Raw genomic sequence first — 18,762 nt, 5'->3', positions numbered from 1 at the left:
CCGAAAATAAGCACAAGAACATTTATAGGCTGGGCCGGAAATAAGCACAGGACACTGGACATTGTCCAATAAAATTTTAAAATGTCCCATAATAGTTTTAAAAACACAGGGCGGCTCCTTTATGGAGCTCAGCATTCACACAAATATTTAAATTTTTAATTATTATTATTATTCCTCTCTTTTATTTAACACTATCAGTGCTTAGCCCACTCGATCACGCGCTCCACGACGGTGGAGTGCGTGATCGAGTGGGCTATAGTCAGTGTCTCAACATTCAAATTTTAAGGAACGAAAGTGAGTTCTATGCCAAAATTTATTTAAGAATTATTTTGTTTTTAATTTGTTTTTAAGCTAAGTCATATATTTAACAACTTAAAAGTTTATTTATATGATCTAGTTTGAAAATTGATAGGGAGCACTTTTTGTTGTTAAATTGTGATTTTTTTAATTCCTTGTTAACCGGCCAAGGCTTAGAAAATGGACAACTGGAAGATAGGCGGTAACGTTTATGTAACAAACAATGGAATTCGAGGTGGACGCGGCGGTCGAGGTGGTAAAGGCGGTCGCGGCGGTCGTGGTGGTCGAGGAGGTGTTGAAAAACGTGGGGGGAGGCGTCCGCGAGTGTGTTACTCGTGTAAAAAACCAGGGCATTTTATAAGGGATTGCCCTGCTCTCAAAGGTACGGGATCCTTTTTATAGAAGCTGTTAGTGTGACCATGGATAAAGAATGCGCGTGAGGAAATTAGTTTTCACGCTATAGAATAGGCAACTCCCTATCTCGAACGACAGCTAATACACCACTTCGACATTCTGTTGTGCGCATGCCCGATGCCCCGCGCTCGAAGCGCCTCAAGGGGAAAGACTGGAAACTGCTCTTTGTTACCCCTACTAGCAAAAGCGCAACCCCACGCGGTTTTTTCCCTGCCCATCTTAATAAGTACTAGTTCGCAGTAGCCCGCTGTGGCGCCCTAGGTAATGTCAAAGTGGTGTATTCTGTATATACTCTGTTACAACATCGGTTGTCAGCAACCGCAAAGCTTGGTCTCTATGTAACGTAGCTTTGTACGTGCTTTCAAGAGACAAAAAACTTCAGGATCTTCAGAATTTAAAATATCCGCGAGTTTTTTAGCTCGAGTGCACGGCCCTCTAGGCCTTATAGCGTTTTCCTTTGGGTCCTCGCGGAGCGCTCCCATGGAGGAATAAAACTTGGAGATCCTATTCTTCAAAACAGTCTTTAACGAAGCTGAAAACTACTACTACCATTTTTATTGCTCCTTGGGAGCGCTCCGCGAGGACCCAAAGGAAAACGCTATTAGCTGGCGATCTTTAAACGGAAGCTCCGACTCCACCTGATCTAACTACAAAAAACTGGCTATATGGCACCAAGCCCTAGCCTTGTCCCGGACCCAGAGCAAAAAAAAAAAAAAAAAAAAAAATAGCCTCAAATACGTGTAAAATTGCCACAGCCTACTGCACGTATTTGAAACTAAGACCTAGAGGTCCGTGCACTCGAGCTAAAGATACTCGCGGATCCTGAAGATCCTGAAGGTTTTCGTCTCTTGACAGCACGTACAAAGCTACGTTACATAGAGACCAAGCTTTGCGGTTGCTGACAACCGATGTTGTAACAGAGTATATACAGAATAGGCTGTCGTCCGAGGCATGGAGTTAATTATTTGCCCTATATGTGTCGTTTAAATATTATAACAAGTTAGAGCCAACTAATCAATATGAACAATTCACTCTTGATACTTCCACGGAGATGTATTTTAAGAAATGATACAACTCCGTGGTTGCAAGACTGGCAGCATAACACTTTTTATCCCGTCCTCTACTCTCTCATGACTAGTTAATTCTAAACACCCGGCCTTTTTCTATCCAAAGTCTAGTCCCTAAACTATATTTAGTTTTCACAAATGGAGGATTTACACCATTTTCGCCAGGAGGCCTGGCTACTTGGAAGACAAAAAGCCCTTTCGCTTTTTTTCTCTACATAGCTCTTTGCCTTCTGGTGTAATGGTATGAATCCTCCATGTGTGTAATAATTGTTAAACCAAATCAATGGCTTAACAAACAAGCAGATAGTCTAAATTCATTAAAGATAGTTAATAGCCTATTTATATTATTGGAAAAGAAAAAAAGGAGGAGAAAACGCCTGAGGGCATGGAGGTCGGTGAGGGGGCGCAACCAAAGCCCCCACAAGATGTCGTCATCGATATCGATGACGATAAAAAGGATGCGCCAGTGACAGTTTAATTTTTATTTTGTAAGTAAGATAAATAATTAAAGTTATTACAAAAATGTGATGAATTATATTAAACCCGGGGCACAGGAAAAAATGTTAACAGTTTTAATGTGTTAGACATGAATACCATATAACATGGTAAAATTTGGGAACAAATATAATTAATGACGAAATATAGATAGTTTTCACACATGGAGAATTCAAACCATTTACTACAGGAGGCCGGGCTACCTGGAGGACAAAAACCTGTCTGCTTTTGTCCTCCAGGTAGCCTGGCTTCCTGGTGTAAATGGTATGAATCCTCCATGTGTGAAAACTATCTATAGTTCCTTAAAGGGAGCCATCGGAGGGTTTGCATTTCCCTCCCGCGGATTTCCGAGCCCTCTTCTAGCTACGAGGGGAGTGAATAGAAAGTATCCCCGCATGGCCACCTAGAACCAGGCTTCTCCCACAGAAAACTGAAACAAAGTTGGACGTGCAGATTCAGCGCCACAAAAGTGCAGCGTCGAAATTTGAAACGAATAGGCAGACTGGCTAGCATACCCTCCGGTGGCTCCCTTTAAGCATAAGGAACTTACATTGGCGCCCTATAAATATGAGCAAAGTATACATAGTTTACACGCAAGGAGGATTCATACCATTTGCACAAGGAGACCACGCAACTTAGAGTGTAAAATAACAGACGATTTGACACTCTAGGTGGCTTGGTCTCCCTGTGTTAATGGTAGGAAGCCTCCATGCTTGTAGTTTCCAAGTTAAATTGGTGGGTTATAGATTAGTAGCCTTATTATGTATTTGTTACTTGCTTTTCTGCCGGTATTGTATAGTTAAATTAATTTTTCTGTGTTCCAATAACATTCTTATTAGAGTATAATTTTGTCATTTTGTTTCATATAGCATCATCACAATTATCTTTTCTCGTTTTTTTTTTATGTAGATTTTTTCTTTTTTTTTATGTAACTAACATAAATAATTTTTTGTAAAAATCATTATTTTCTTTTTTTAAAATCATAACTTCATTACCTAAAAATAATAAATATTTCATTTTTTAAAAATCATAATTTCATTTTGTAAAAATCAATTATTTCATTCCCTAAAAATAATAAATAAAACATTTTGCGAAAATCATTAAAATCCAAATATCACTTTTTATTTATCATTTAAATCTTGTCTATCTGCATGCCATTTTTTAATTCATACAAAGGGGGGGGGGATTTTTCAAGATTTAATGTGTTTTTTAAGTGCCGTTAAAATTCTATTTAATATGTTAAAATTCTATTTAAAATAAAATTAATTTATTTGGTTTGATCCCGGGTGGTAGCACTGAGTTCATCAAACTTGCAACAAACCCTTGTAGAGTAGAACTCTACGGTTGATTGCTGACTTAATGTTTATTACTTCTATGCGACTTAGCTGTGGTACTTATTTGACATAAACCAAAATTAATACCATTTAATTAAGCAAAATAGTGTTATAAACGTCTTTAAAAAACGCAACCTCAAATTCAATCTATACGGTTACAGTTGTGTTGAAATGAGATTTTTGGTAAGGTCAGGTAACGTACATTTGCATCTAAAAAACATTTTTTCCCAATATTTTCAGAATAAATTAATAAATTATTTATAAATTTGCGTTAACAATTTTGTCCACATAATTAATTTCCACACATATCAAAGCAAAATATCTGTTAGGGTTAATTTAACCCGACGGCACTAGATGGTCCTGTAATGGAGTAGTTTATTTCCCCGCAAACCTTGGCAAAATAAACAGTTTTTCTGGAAATCAATAATTTTACAACAGTAGGAACATTGGTTTTTTTAAAACTGAGTTATAAACAGTGACTGGACACGCAAACAATTTAATTATAATTCAATTTTTACCTAATAACAAATGTTGGGCATTAAATACTGATTTCAACATCCCATTATTCGATGTTCAGAAAACTATGTTAACGCTAAAGGTCAATTTTCTCCCCCAAACTGATGCAAGTATTTTATGTTGAAATAAAAGAAAAATACTTTTAGCATTCTAGGAAATTATTTACTTTAATTGATTTACTCACAATAGTCTATTTAGTTAGAAGCCATTGTTTGTTGGTTGGCTCACGTAAAGTGGCATCGTAACAAACTGAGCTTCATCGATCAAACGAACATTTATATTACCACAATTAATAAAACTTGTTAAAAGCGTGTCAATTATAGCACTTCGAGCTAAAATTATAATAAATGAGGACTATTAGCTAACAAAATAAGGTGTGCAGTCATTACTTATTTCATTGGAAAATCACCGTTAAAGGCAGTGCTATTTCTTGTGTTTAATAGTTTACAATGTAAACAAAGATGTTACGTTGGTTGTTCTGTAGTAAGCGTGGCCTTCCATAAAGTATTACCTAATTAAATATTTCAATTATTTGGGTAGAAATGCTATTTTTTAATTAATACAATGGAGATATGGAAATAGCGGTAACGGACTACATTGTTTTTTACCCTGATTTGAGCAAATTAGATAACGGTATCCAGAATTAACTAGCGCTACTGTTACCCATGTTAAAGAGATAAACAAAGCATAAAATCATAGCATAATTACGACTTCGAAGTTAAGAACAGAGGATTTGAGGAAACCTGGGTAATAATAAGCACCGTGCTTGTTTAGCCTTGCTACTAACTGAAATTGTTTTGACCAAGGCTTAGTGAAATGAAATAGATTAATTTACAATAATTTTCAAATTTAATGATAATCCTTACCTTAAGCGTTTAATATTTAAATAATATTAAGTTTTAGCAACTAAAAATACTAAAATTAGACCAAATTACTTTCCAAAAGCTTCATAAAGTTCATAAACGCTATTTAAGGCGACGATTTAGACTCGAGTATTTGATGGCGCCGCCGACTATCGCCGTTTCAACGTCACGGGACTCACGGCGGCTGCGCGGAATTATTAAAGCCGTCTTATCGCGCTCTCTATAGGCCATTTCATCCATAAAGCATTATGAAGAAACTCTCAAATTATTATGAGGCAACTAAACGTTAAAATACCCCAATTTTGGTCGCGCTGATATTTTCTAGTAAATTAGTGTATCCATGATATAAAATCGCAAATCGAGTTATGTTCTAAATGTTATCAAAATTAATACTTAAACTTAATTATTTTCCATGAAAATCGCTTAGCGCCATGAGAAATGTTGTACCTTTCATTTAAGAGCGTTCCCAAAACTAACAAACGTATAGTTTTTCTAACATCGAATTAACCGGACGGTTCTTTTCAAAAAATTTCCCATGTTATTTCTATGGGAAAAATTCCTGTTTTTCATAAAAAGGTGTGAAAAATTTTATGGAAATGAAAACCACCCTTAGCAACTTTATTCTTTATAAAAAAAACTAATGGATGGATCTTTTTGAAATTTTAACCACACATTAAGGGCCCAAATTGTAGTTCTGGGGTATATTTTCAAAACAGTTAACGTAATACAAAAAAAGTTACATCCAATCAAAAAACCACCCTTATACATTAAGGGCAGTATGAAGTCTTATCTAAGAGAGCTACCGCTCTCTCAGAATTTGCCTTTAACGTATATACCTTATCCTCTTAACGAGCCAAACCTTTAACTTAATGCCTGATAGACCTATCAAAAGGAAAAGGGGTGCTGCACGCGCCACCATTACGCGGGAAAACCATTTTCCCGCCTTTACCCCCCCCCACGTGTATACACACATATATATATATATATATATACATTTTTTTTCCCATCATTAGAAATAAATTAAATCGAAATTATCAATCAGCAGTCATAAAATGAATTGGACCCTGTAAAACAATAGTTAATAGATTAATATCACCCTAATTGGCAACGATTCAGTTCAATTAAATACCTTAATTTATGTTGTGTACCAATCCATTTAATTTATATTACAAAAAAGAAGTCTGAGTTTGATAATTTCGGTTTAATTTACATATATATCTTGGATGAGAAGCTCGAGCTCTTTCATCCGTAAAATCACGAGCATCCTCCGCGCCCCCAATGGAATATCCTTCTCCTATTTTTTTTTACGTAACATATTTTTATGTCGATTATAATGCGCGAGCTTGAAGCAACCACGCTCCCTGTATCATTTAATTTTTTTTTTTCTTGGAGGAATTTTTTTTCCCTCGTCTGAAGGAATGACTCGAACATTTCTTTTTTTTTTTACTTAACAATTTTACTGGTAAAGCAACGTAACGATTGCCGCTCACTTCTAGACAAGCATTAGCGGGATCGCACGTGCGTGTAATAATGCTTAAAATAAAATAAGAAGAAAAAAGAAAGAAACAATAAATGACCACGGAGAAATAACGAAATAAAAAGTATACACCAATTTTGATAGCGGGCTTCAGCTTCGGTATAAAGCTTGGAAAAAAGGATGGGGAGTTATAACTGGCGCTATCTTTTTACCTTAATTGTTTCCTTTCCTACCATTTCATTTTTAAAGTTGTTCTTTTTTATTCTTTGAAGGGGAGGTCTTGTTTATATTTGAAACTATTAATCGGTTCAAATTTTGAAATTTATTTAAAATTGTCCAGAGTCTGACTAAGACTTAGTCTTAACTGATAATACTGACCCCATAGAATTGAAGGTCTGTAACGAGGGAATATGGTGTTTAAAATTATAAATTATAAAAAAATTTTGTTATTTATTTTTCAAATGTAAATGCGAACAAGCCTCAAAAGGAATTCCTGGTGCAGGTACATACCGGACCTTCTGAATTATAGAAAAGGCTATAATTTAACGTTTTACGCGTAATAGCTTTAAGCGGTGGCGCATTTTGGAGGAGGGATCACAACGGGGAAAACATTTAAAACTGTAGAAATAAAATTATTCCCTTTTTTTTGGTATTAGAAATAAGGAGAAAGGTTGGCTGCTTTGTACGGTCCGTTGCTTCGACTTCTCAAAACGTTACACGGCGATTTAGCCAGCAGTTCTGAACCCAATTAAGGAGCTAGCTGTTTAAAAATGCCCCCCCCCCCTACCCACCCGCCCGCCTATAGCATATAGATTCTTTATTTTACGCTATAAGTAAATTTCCTCGTATTAATTTACGATCGTGTTTAAGTTACCAAACAGTAGACCCGCCTGTAAGCGAAATATTTTTGTCGTAATTAGCCATAAATATACAGTGCCCGCCTTTAACTACGGTTCAATCTTAGGTTGAAAAGAATGTAAACTTAATCATTGTAGATTTAGTCTTTATAAAACCCGTTGGTTTTTTAATCGCTTTGAGAAATCTATACTCTTGTTACTAATTAAAATGATTGATACGGGGGTTCATTTTTTCTTTTTTTTTGTAAACACCTTCGGGGGCTGACTCGAAAAAAGGAAACCGATTCCTTCAATTAACGAAAGAGGACCCTGTTAAATATCTTAATAGAAATGCCACGGTGTAATTTTTTCCCCCTTAAATTCTCTTATCTGCATGATTATGATTATGTGAAGAACTAGTGTGTTTTTTTTTTTTAATTTTTATCGTGTTTTCTAAGTCGAAGGTCAAACTGGTTTTAATTTCGTTAAAGAAAGAGTGAAATAATATTATATCGTTTACCATTAGCTGCCACCATGGAGAAATATCAAAGGAGACATAGATGCGTTTAATGCAATTTTAAAGTAACTTCAGTCTCACTCCAATAAAATTACTCCATGGAAAATAAAAATGGAAAATAGCATTAATTGCAAAATATGGAATGCGGTACAAAAAGTGTTGTATCACGTGACACAAATAATATTAATCAATCTACCACGTGATATCCTGATTTTATCAATTTAAATCGATTTGAAATTGGTTAATTGTACGCTTATTCATTTCATTCTCACTTTAAGGGTGTATGTTATTTTGTTGCGTTGCATTTTAAAACTGTGGGTAGCTTATACTTCAAAGTCGCGGCTTTAAAGAGTAAAATTTTGACAATAATCGTGTTTACTAACCGCCCTAAAACAGGTTTTTAATGTTTTTTTAAAAAGACAAAACCTTTTAAATACGGCCGCTGTTCTCTTGTTATTAAGTCTCGACTTAAAATGACTCCCGAATACATCATTTTTTTAAATAAAGAGGCCGCTTAGAGAATATAGTTAAATCAAATTTTCTTTTTTTTTTTTGTAAATTCTTGTTTCAAGTATAATTGCTACTGGGAGATATTCTCTTGGTGGTTTTCCTTGGGCATTATTTTTTTCATGAAAAAACTTTATTATTTTCAACTCTATCTCAGCCGGATATTGGGCAGCCTCGTGTTGTTCGGGATAATGAATAAGTAGAAGAAAATAACAGGCGGTAGCCGCGATCTTCTACTCGATCGTGAATCGTGATTAACTAATTACGCTTCTTTACTCTAAAATTCCCCCCGAGTTACACATACACATGCGCAGCAGCACCGCCGTAATATAGTTTACGTAATATCTATCTAGGTTTTCCCCCTTGAGTGTAATAACTACAAACAATATCGAGCTCGTACTCTTAAAACTCGATTGGATTCTTGTCAGGGGTCAATCGACCGGCCTCTTACGAAACGAGTCGCCCGGTCAACTCGTGAACCTTAAAAGATATACGCTTATATATAGTTGACTATATACTTTGTAAAGAGAAAGAAGAAGCTAGGGGTATATATTGAATTTTTGAGTAGAAACGTTTATTTATTTATTTATTTTTTCTTTCGCGTATCTTAGACTACATTTGATAAGATTTAACGAAAGAATGCTCTATTTATTTTGTCTAGAACAAGGTTTTAGAGCAGAAATGGACCTCGGAACTAGTAAATTGATGAGTTACTGGTTCTAAGGCTTCACTCTCTATTTGTCCCAAAATTAATTTGAATCATGAAAAAGCAATTTTCATCTTTCTTTCTTTTCTTTTTAATATATAGACTATAATGGTCTAACTATAAATTATTAGTTAGTATATTAAACTCCGCGGGCGTATAGTTGATTCAGGTGGGGGCACCCACCCGTATTTCGATGACCGATTAATTTTGGGTCTATACATTAAAAGGCAATTTAGCACGTCAGCTGGCCTCAGAAACCATAAACCAAAATTCTTCACTCTTTAAACGCCTCTTCTAACCATCATCCATCTCGAACAGCCTTACATAGGGGATATAATACATGGAGGGAGGGGGGTAAAAATACGCCTGCCCCATCACCCGACTCTTGAGCTTCCCCTACGAGGACCACTGCAGTGCATGGGCCGTCACGGTCTTTCACCCCAGCAGCTCTAGCATCCCTTGATATTTATTGTGTTGGGAAATATTTCCGCCATCCGCTCTCCTTGTTTACGAGATCGTTCTCTTCTCTTTACGAGAGAAGCTCAGGATGAGGATGAGGATGCTGGGGATGAAGAGAAAATCCTGGTTTACTCTCTCTTCTCTGGCGGCGGCGGCGGCTTCGCGTTTGTCCGTTATTTCAAATTAGGCTGCTGCCGTCGGTATTAACGCGTCGTTAAATTAAGCCCGCAACATCTCATTTTAAAAGCGCACTCTATACTCTTGTTTTGGCTATTTAGTTTCTCTATTAGAGGGAAAGACCAATGAACAGATTAATTATTTAGGAATTTATTTTACAAGTTACAAAATAAGGGATTGCGCGTTGTGAAATAACGGATTGCGGGTTACAATTAAAATAAGGAATTGCGAGTTACAAAATAAGGATTGCAGGAACCAAAATAAGGAAATGCGGGTTACAAAATAAGGATTTCGAGTTACTAAATAAGGATTGCAGGAACCAAAATAAGGAAATGCGAGTTACAAAATAAGTTATTGCAGGTTACAAAATAAGGAATTTCGGGTTACAATATAAGGAATTCTTATTATGACTTTAAACCGATTGAAACATTTTCTTGCACCTGGTGTTAAGCAAAATAAAGATTGGGGATTTCTTTTTTTATATATTGTTCGGTAGCTAGCCACGATTGACCAACCAAAACCGGTCAATATCTTTAAACATAAAAAAAAATTGTTAAAAATCGAAGTAAGATTTCGTTATTGGCTCTTTAAAGCTTAATTCGTTTTCTCGCTACCGTAACAAAATCGTTTCGCTCGCTCTCTCTTAAAAATCGAGCTCCATCAAACTAATAGTTTCCCTCTAGGTTCAAGTCGTTTGTAAAAAAAATTTAAAGAAAACCTTTCAGGGTGGGTTTTACAGGCTGCAATAGATGATTTTTTATGTATTACATGAAAACGGAACGGGCGCAGGCAAAAGCGTGATTTAGCTACCGCGTTCGAAAGCGCCCGGAATCCATTCGTTCTAACTTCGGATATTGGACACGAATTATCGTGATCGACTCCCTATAAATTCTATATATTCCTCCCCCCTCCCTTCTACCCATGTTACTCCGTATTTCAGAACAGGCCAATTTTGAAAATTATTCCAAACTACCTGATAGAAGTTTATAATTTGAAGAAGGAAATTATTTCCACCTTAAATAACGTTCAATTTAACATAAAAATTTGTGGTTTCAAGTTGAACGAAGCATTCTTAGGAATAATCTTTGTTATATTATCATTATTTGACTTGGAGTAATTTATTAAGGTTGCTAAATTTATTTCCTAACTACAAATGAGGAATTTTGGTCAATACCTAACCTTTTTTTCTTTACTTATTAATTTGGCGTGATTTTCAATAATTATTTTTAAACGTTTTGCTTTCCCTCCCTCAATCCTCGATGCCAGCGGCGGCTTGCAGCTCTTATTTTTAATTTTTAAGATACATTATTGGCGCGTGAGTTCTCTTTAAACCGTTCTTATTTCGGACCTTTTTCAATAAAAATCTAAATCTCCCATACGCAGCGTGCAGCTCGTCCTTTTGAATTGGAAATACTCGATCCCTTCGGGGCACTTTTCAATCCCTTCCTGTTACGATGGTATATAAAGAGGGAAATCAGCTTTTACGTAAATAGTAACGAGTGCTAGCGAACATTTTTCCACTTGCTTAAATTCGAATTGCGCCTGCCGCAATACCAAATCGAACGCTACGCTGTTTAGGCAAATCTGCGTAGGTAGCGGATGTTTATAAAGTTATTTTGGGTTCTAGAGATTAATTTTAAAGGATTCTTGTTACTTTCAAGAGAAGTGGCTCAAAATATCTTTAGGCACTTATTGTTTTTAACCTTATATGTCCAGAATTAAATACTTCGGTTCGTTTAACTTAGTTTCTATTTGAATATAATTTATGCTTAGATGACTAATTCACTTCCTTTTTTGGTCCTCGCACTCTTATTGCCTTCCATAAATTAGTATATATCTATTGAGCGACAAAGAAGCGGCCACCAAACCAGGCCCCACCATGGTCCCTTCCAAATGTCCCTACTAGCTCCCACCTCCGTAATTCTCCCGTCGAAATTAAAACGTTGCCTCCTGATTTAAGCGAAAAGCGAGAGCGGGAAAATTTTGCTCCGGCAACCTTTAACGTCCAAAAGCGAGAGAGAGAGAGAGAGCTATATGTTGTCCTCCGACCATGTCACGAGATTGAATTTTGCCAGGGGCTGGTAATAAGGAATATTTTTCCCTGTTTTCCCACCTTTTAATGTCTTCCTCGGTATTCAGTTTAATATCGTGAATAGAACCATCAGAGAAGTCTCCGTAATTAGCGCTAAAGTCCCGTCACTCGCTCGCTTATACAATAGAGTCCGCGCTCCGCTTCCTTTCTCAGTTCTGGGAAGAAAAAAAAGAGAAAATGTTAGATTGTTATTTTCCATATTGGCTACGGAACGAGTCTACGGAAACAACCAGGCTTGCACGCGCCTTCCAAAGCGGAAAAATGAGGCGGCAAGAAGAACGACGGACGGAATTGCCTAGAAGAGTCGTACGTCCCATTCTTTTAAGCGATTCTCTCTCTCCCTCTCCCTCTCTCTCCCTCTCTCTCTCTCTCTCTCTCTCTCTCTCTCTCTCTCTCTCTCTCTCTCTCTCTCTTTTATTTCCCAAATATTCCTCCTCGTGGCGTTATTTCCTAAACTTCCAAAGACAATTGCAGAAAGCCGCTTCAATGTAAAAATGCATTAAGTTGAATCCACGATGTTCATTTTTGATTATCTTTCAATTTTCTCCACTGGAAATCTCTAAAAAGGGAAATTACAACATTATGACCCCAAAACGAATTTTAGTTTTCCATCCTTTGGCGAAACCCTCTTCTCTTTTCTAATTCTTTTTCCGTTTTGTGGAGGTCGCCTCGAACGTCGAGAGTCGAATTCTCGGCACGCGCTAGATTTTAATCCAAAACGAGAAACATTTGCATAATATGATAATATCAAGACCCTTCACCCTCTTATACCTTTCCTTGCCTCAATTGTTTAAGGGGGGGGGTCGCGGTGGAAAGTAAAGTCGAGGAGATATGGACTGCATCGCTTCTATTAAACCTTATTTCCTAATATAGGTACGAAGTCGGTTTTCGTGAATCACTGAATATCAGGGTGGGGGGAGGGGGGGCAAGGTAGAGGGGAACTCATTCGAAGGAATTTTGACGAGCGGGAATGTCGCCGCGGACGCTATGCATCGAAGAACGTTTTGTTTATTTATGAGGAAAACGCCGGGATAACTAATTAAACGGTGGATGCCTCTCAAATCCCTCCCCCATCCACCCACCCACGCACCAGTCTATTCTATCTTCATCAAGACGTATAGTTGTTAATGATATATTTTGGTGAAGTTAGTGGTACGTTCTGCCATGAGATTTTTGAATTCCAGGAAATTTTAATATTCTTTTTATACCAACTTTAATATTAATCTGAGCTGTACAAACATAGCATCATTTTATTTGCTTATACCTAAGTCGAAATATGTTCTCAAATTACGTTTCAAGTATTTTAATTAGCTTTTTTTAGTACATAGTTCTGTGAAATTTGAACATATTTTCGAAGCTAATTCAGGTCTATCAAATTAGCCTGACATGAAATTATATCATTTCAAATTTCCCAGAATTTTTTAAAAAAAGGGGTTGGTATGACCAAAGTAAAAGTACATGGGTCGAAAATTTTCTTTCGCATTTTCTCTAAGGGTCCACCGTTTTTGAGTTATATTTAGTGTGTTTTACTGATGATAGCATTCTAAATATCACCTCTCTGACGTTGGATATCATCACCGAGTTGGTCGCAGTCGCAATCTCGTTGGAACGCTTCATCTTCTTCATTATTAGCTGTTAGATATTCAGACGTCAATTACGGTATAGACGAAGCGGCGCAACGCGTTCGTTCCCAATAATCTTAAACCGAAAAGCTGATTTCTATCGCATCCCGTTCATGTGGTAAAATTGAATTTTATACTTATCGACCCTAGCCAATGGTCGCCCGCCGTGATTTTAAACAATGGAAATAATTAAAGGCGTTACGTCTTACTAAACTCCACCCCACCCCTCCTCCCAAATTCTCCACTCCTCCTCCTCCAACTCCGAAAGGGTTTATTTAATTGATCGTTTCATTATAATCGACGATAATAGAAGCGTAGAAGCGCCACCACACTGAATTGTTATCCCTTTTCAGCTTGCGTATACCCCCTCTTTAATTCTTATTCAACTCCCCCATCCTTGTTACGAAATCAACTAATAACGATTTCGATTGACTTTGAGATAAAAATTTATTTGCAAGATGAACACAAAGTGACGCTCTAGTTTAATTTAGATAAAGTTGACGTAATTATAGGCAACTCGAAACAATTATTTAAATAATATACAATTTCAAACGTTAATTTGAACTATTTTCTAAACGAACTGAATGTCGTTATTATATTATTGATATAATAAATACTTTGAAAAAAGCGACGCGAATTGTTTAGCCACCATATATGTCTAAATCCAGTTTAGCTGAACCTTTATATTTTTGACTTATACCGAACCATATGAGCATCCTTTCTTCCATCTCCATCTATATTATCTTCTTTTTTTCTCTCTCGACTCTCTCCGGCCCTGTACGTTACTCTTTATACCTCTCATGGTTCGTGGAAAAGAAACATAGAGAACCAAAGCACCAAGAGGTGGAACACTAAGATAAAATCACCCCATTTTGTAAGGTGATTGGAATTAAATAAGATTCTCTTTGAAGGGGAAAGTGTTCATCACCTCGAGAGAGAGAGAGCGGGTTAGGTTATATATAAAAAGACTTTATAAAGTAAAAAGAGTAAGTCGACACAAAAAGGGGGTCAACTCGAACGATGCCCGCCGGGGGAAAAAGGATACCAAAAAAGGATAGAAGATGAGGGAGGATGAGGATGCGGAGGAAGGAGTGACACACGATCCTGGTGATCGATGGTTATTGCTCTTTTTTTTTCTTCTCGTTGTCGATCCCGGGTGCGCAAACAATATCACCCGACCGAGCCTTGATAGAGAGAGACAGCGCCCGAACCGACCATCCAATGAACGACAGATCTTACCGTACCGTATAACCTGAAAATTCTGAAAGTAAGGATGCTGGGGGATGAGGAAGAAAGGGATGAAAAGATACGAGTGTACGTTAAAACCACTAAACCCCCTTTTTTCGCGTTCACCTTTTATAAAGTTAAAGGAGCTTTAAACCTTGCTTGATGTTAGCTGAATATACCCAAGGTTGTTTTCGTGATTGTGGTGCAAAAGAGGGATCATAGCTATTTTGGGATTGTTTTATAAGCGGAAGGAATATTTAAAGGGGTAATGAAATGTTTGTACAGACGTCAATTTTAATTATGTTGGAAGGGAAGTTGCAAACCACAATTGGATGGATTTGGGATGATCGGTATGACGGTATCTCTCAACGATAGGTATTTTGGGGAATAAGAAGCACTGAGAGAAATTTCTGTAGTTTGAACAGAAGTATTTTACAGTATTGAAATGTAAAAAATATTAACGGAGTTTTTCTGCAGAAATAGAAACACAGTAAAATCGTTTCTACTATTTTACGGAAAACATCTGTATATTTCACTGATTGAACTGGTATTTCTAATTCTAACTGTAAAAATTACACATTCGTTTCTGTAATTTTGGATTCTCAGTTTTGATCGGTGAATTCCACAGAAATGTTTTACAGGGTGACTGCTCGATAGGCATTGCAGGCATTTACTGTATATTTTACAAAAAATATTTTATAGAAGTATCTGTGAAAAATACAGCTTTACTTATTTGATTGGTAAAACAGATGCATTCTGTAAATTTTGCAAAAAAATTACACAGAATGACTGTTTTGTAGGTATTGCAGATATTTTCTGTACCTTCATGGTATTATCTGTTAGTTTTAGTCCGAAATTGTGAATATGACAGATTTGCGTATTTGACTGGTAAAACAGATGCCGTTTGTAAATTTTACAGATATTGTGCTACCATTACTTTGTTAACGTTACTAGCAAACTGTGAAAACTACAGTTTATTGGCGATTAAACAAGCAAAGTATGTTCTATGTATAATTTTCAGATACGTGTGTTACCGGAAACCTTTAATAATGTTCAAAACTGCAAAAACTAAAAGATTTGATTCTTTAATGTTTCATTCACTTTTTCCCCCAAATTTTACGGTATCTATTTTGGGAAAATTACAGGTAAACCCATATAATTTCTACATTAATTTTGACAGACTATTTTCTGTAATTTTTAATTGCTCCCACTTCTTTAACCAATGGTGAACTCAAAAATAATCGACCTCTGTTTGACAGTAAAAATACTAGACCTAATTTTAAAATAGCTCCTATCATTTATGGTTTAACTAATATATAATTTTCGAGTTGCAAATCTTCAAATTCCACCTTGTCGGTTTATGTGTAATAAATATAGCTTTGTGAACGGGTATAGCTTTTAAATATAAAGTCTAAACCCAAAGTTTCGACGAGATGCAAATCAATGCATATAATTGAAGTAACAGGTGAAAAATGCATCATTTTTTAGTCAATTTAATTTTTTAACTCATCGTGTAGGGGACTAGACTATACATTTTTGGTTCATGAGATGTTTATATTTAGAGTGCATTTTCTATAAGATTTAGTAAATATTCTACAAATTAGTAAATTTTTATATTAGCCCATTTGGTCCCGAGAGATAAAGTGTAAGAACTTAATAATGCTAAAAAACGAGTGCACGTGGATTCGAGAGAGAGTTCACCGGCCCCCACCTTTAGAATGGAAAATAACCGCAACCCCAGGAGGGGGAAATTCTTTGGAAAAAACTAGGAGGCTCCGCTGGGTCAAGAGAGAGACTTTAACCCTTTTTTGTCACTTCCCTCTGGGCTACAAAGTTTCCATTGTGCGCGGTCGAGTTCGGGTTTTTTTGGACAGGTTCGATATCTACGGTCTCCACGCGGGTAATGCAGGTGTGGTTCTTAGAGCCAGAAATGAAACACGACTTACTGAGTATTATATTACCTCGTTTACCAGCGCCCATTAAGTGAGATTCCACAATTTGAACAAGTAAGTTAAATACATTTCAGCATTATGTATGATAAATGATCTAGTTATAAAAGGTGAATTTTGCTGTTTATTTTTAATAGAAGACAATTGAAAATCCATAAATCGGTTACTTATCTTTGGAGTTAAATAAACAGTTTTTCTTTAAAAATAAGGAGATAAAGCCTAGATCATTTATATATTGAATTTATTATAGAACCAAAACGCAAATTTATGTTTATGTTTGTTTACAGACTATGATTAATATAGAAATACCACCTTGATTATTGCGTCATAACGAGTGCCAACTAAACAAGTAAGTTATACATATTTGCATTGTTTATATTAAAATAGACCCTAATATTGCAACCCCTTGGCCAGATAGGTTTTTCTTTACTTTTTACGGAAATTCAAATGCCTCTTAAAAAATATCAGCCATTATTGCCTTACATTGGCCCTTAAAGGGAGAATGAAATAGTCAGAACAGGTCAAGTGAAAGTCTAGGAAGCTGAAACCAAAATTTTTTGTCCGTCTTCAAAATGTCGTGAATTATTACACCTAACAACGAGAATTTTACCGTTCTTTGGATTGTATTTCGTTTTAAATATCGAGTATCCAGAAAAAGCGAGCACAGATAAGGAATTAATCCAAAGGTATAAAATCGTCTTTCTCATATTTTCCCCTTATTGTGTATTGAAATCCATGTTAATATAGTTTTTAAAAAGGTAGAAAACCAAAAATCTCACATTGAAAACCTGTTTTTCTGCAAGATTTCTCTTTTTTGGCACTCAGAGTTTGTAGTTAAAAGCTGTTGTTAATTTAATATTAATCATTTAATTATTTTTCCTTTAGATGCACCGCGAAGATTAACCCAGAAAATCGCAAAGGGTGTAAGTCCAAAAATTATGTTTTTGATTAAAAAATATTTTCGAGTTTGGCTGGCTTTGAAGGATTTTAAAGTCATTGTAATTTTTAAAAGTTTGGCCTTTACTTTTATTAAAATTTTGCATATATTAAAAAAAAAATTAATTTATAAAATAATGAATCGTTATCAAAGGGAACTCGTTTTCAAAAATGACTTTTACCGAAATTCACGGAATCAATGAATAAGTTCCCACATCACAGGATATAATCAGGCTACAATCGGTATGTCTTTAATTCTTTGGGTGTAATGTTCTTAGATAAAAATTTTGAATTTTATAGCCCTACAAGTAATAAAAACAATGTTTCTGCAAATATTGGAGACATTAATCTTGCATTGAATGATGCAAATTGAGTTAACGTGCAAAACAGTGATTTTGATCTGACATTTCTGTGAAATTTACAGGTTCAACACTGAATAATTCTGTTAAATATATCATATCATCTGTTTAAAGTACTGATATTGAACGCACCCCAAAAAAGTAATATACAAATGTTTCTGTAAAATCATCAGATTTTTAACACCAATAAAACGATGGACTTTACACGGGTTTCTGTAATTATTACACATTTTAAAAGCTGACATATACTGTTATTTCTGAAAAAACCACAGACATTAGTTTTAGATCAGAACAGTTATTTCTGAGAATTTTACAGATTTTGAAAGCAGATCTATACAGTTATTTCTGTAAAAACCACAGTACTTAATTCCACATAAAAACAGTTATATCTGTAAATAATGCAGATTTTCAAAACCGATCTACACAGTTATTTCTGTAAAAACCACAGACCATTATTTCAGATCAAAACAGTTTTTCTGTAAGAATTACAGATTTTCAATACAGATCAAAACTGTTGCATTCATAGTTATTTCTGTAAAAACTACAGAATATGGTTACAGTTTTAACTTGTAAAATTGACATAAAAACTTCTGTTTTGGAGAAAAACGAATAACCTATAATTTTTACAGAACCGTTCTGAAAATCGAGAAAACCGTAGTTGCTGTTATTTTTACTGATATTTTCTGGCATCACGTGCTGCCAGAAGTTTTCTGTTTTTTTCACTGAACATATTTTTCTCAGTGAGGGTTGGAAGGTATACTCCTGCAACTTCAGAACACCTTTACGCTTACCATTAAGATGCACGCGCCTCCCGAACTGATTTGAAAACGATTTTTTTCTTTATTTCTGGAAGAGGAGAGAAAAAAAGATGCGAGGAATCCTTTATGATGAACAAAATAAGAATAAGGGAAT

The 18,762-nt window shown here is 35.7% G+C and overlaps 2 protein-coding genes and 1 long non-coding RNA gene across 7 annotated transcripts in view; 2 read left to right on the top strand and 1 right to left on the bottom strand.

Moving 5' to 3' along the window:
- The window catches only part of LOC149717930 (Kv channel-interacting protein 4-like), a 283,534-nt gene that overhangs the window by 62,866 nt on the left and 201,906 nt on the right, over positions 1-18,762 (top strand). The gene's annotated exons all lie outside the window — the stretch shown is intronic.
- On the top strand, positions 14-2,465 carry LOC149717936 (uncharacterized). Its single transcript, XM_089841346.1, has 3 exons — positions 14-294; positions 469-679; positions 2,135-2,465. Exons 2-3 carry the CDS (start codon positions 478-480, stop codon positions 2,254-2,256), a joined length of 324 nt encoding a protein of 107 aa, XP_089697472.1. The 5' UTR covers positions 14-294; positions 469-477; the 3' UTR covers positions 2,257-2,465.
- Positions 3,373-5,700, bottom strand: LOC149717935 (uncharacterized). Of its 5 annotated transcripts, none has more exons than XR_016368153.1 (5): positions 4,990-5,695; positions 4,533-4,930; positions 4,308-4,455; positions 4,126-4,224; positions 3,373-4,020 (listed from the first exon to the last, which is right to left on the bottom strand). It is a non-coding gene; the product is annotated as an uncharacterized LOC149717935 (long non-coding RNA). The 5 variants fall into 5 exon arrangements; XR_016368150.1 differs by having other exon boundaries at positions 4,533-4,909; positions 4,990-5,693; XR_016368152.1 differs by having other exon boundaries at positions 4,513-5,700.

The sequence above is a fragment of the Phalangium opilio genome, unplaced genomic scaffold (assembly GCF_054372755.1).
Source record: "Phalangium opilio isolate 3A_F unplaced genomic scaffold, DU_Popi_V2 ptg000003l_1, whole genome shotgun sequence".
Taxonomy (NCBI): Eukaryota; Metazoa; Arthropoda; class Arachnida; order Opiliones; family Phalangiidae; genus Phalangium; species Phalangium opilio.
This window is presented reverse-complemented; position numbering and strand designations above follow the sequence as displayed.

What these genes read in the sequence shown, in the direction of transcription:
- LOC149717936 (XM_089841346.1), top strand. Translation starts at nt 478, where the DNA reads ATGGACAACTGGAAGATAGGCGGTAACGTTTATGTAACAAACAATGGA. An exon ending in GGATTGCCCTGCTCTCAAAG is followed by an intron (nt 680 to 2,134) that starts GTACGGGATCCT and finishes TTATTGGAAAAG; the next exon opens with AAAAAAAGGAGGAGAAAACG.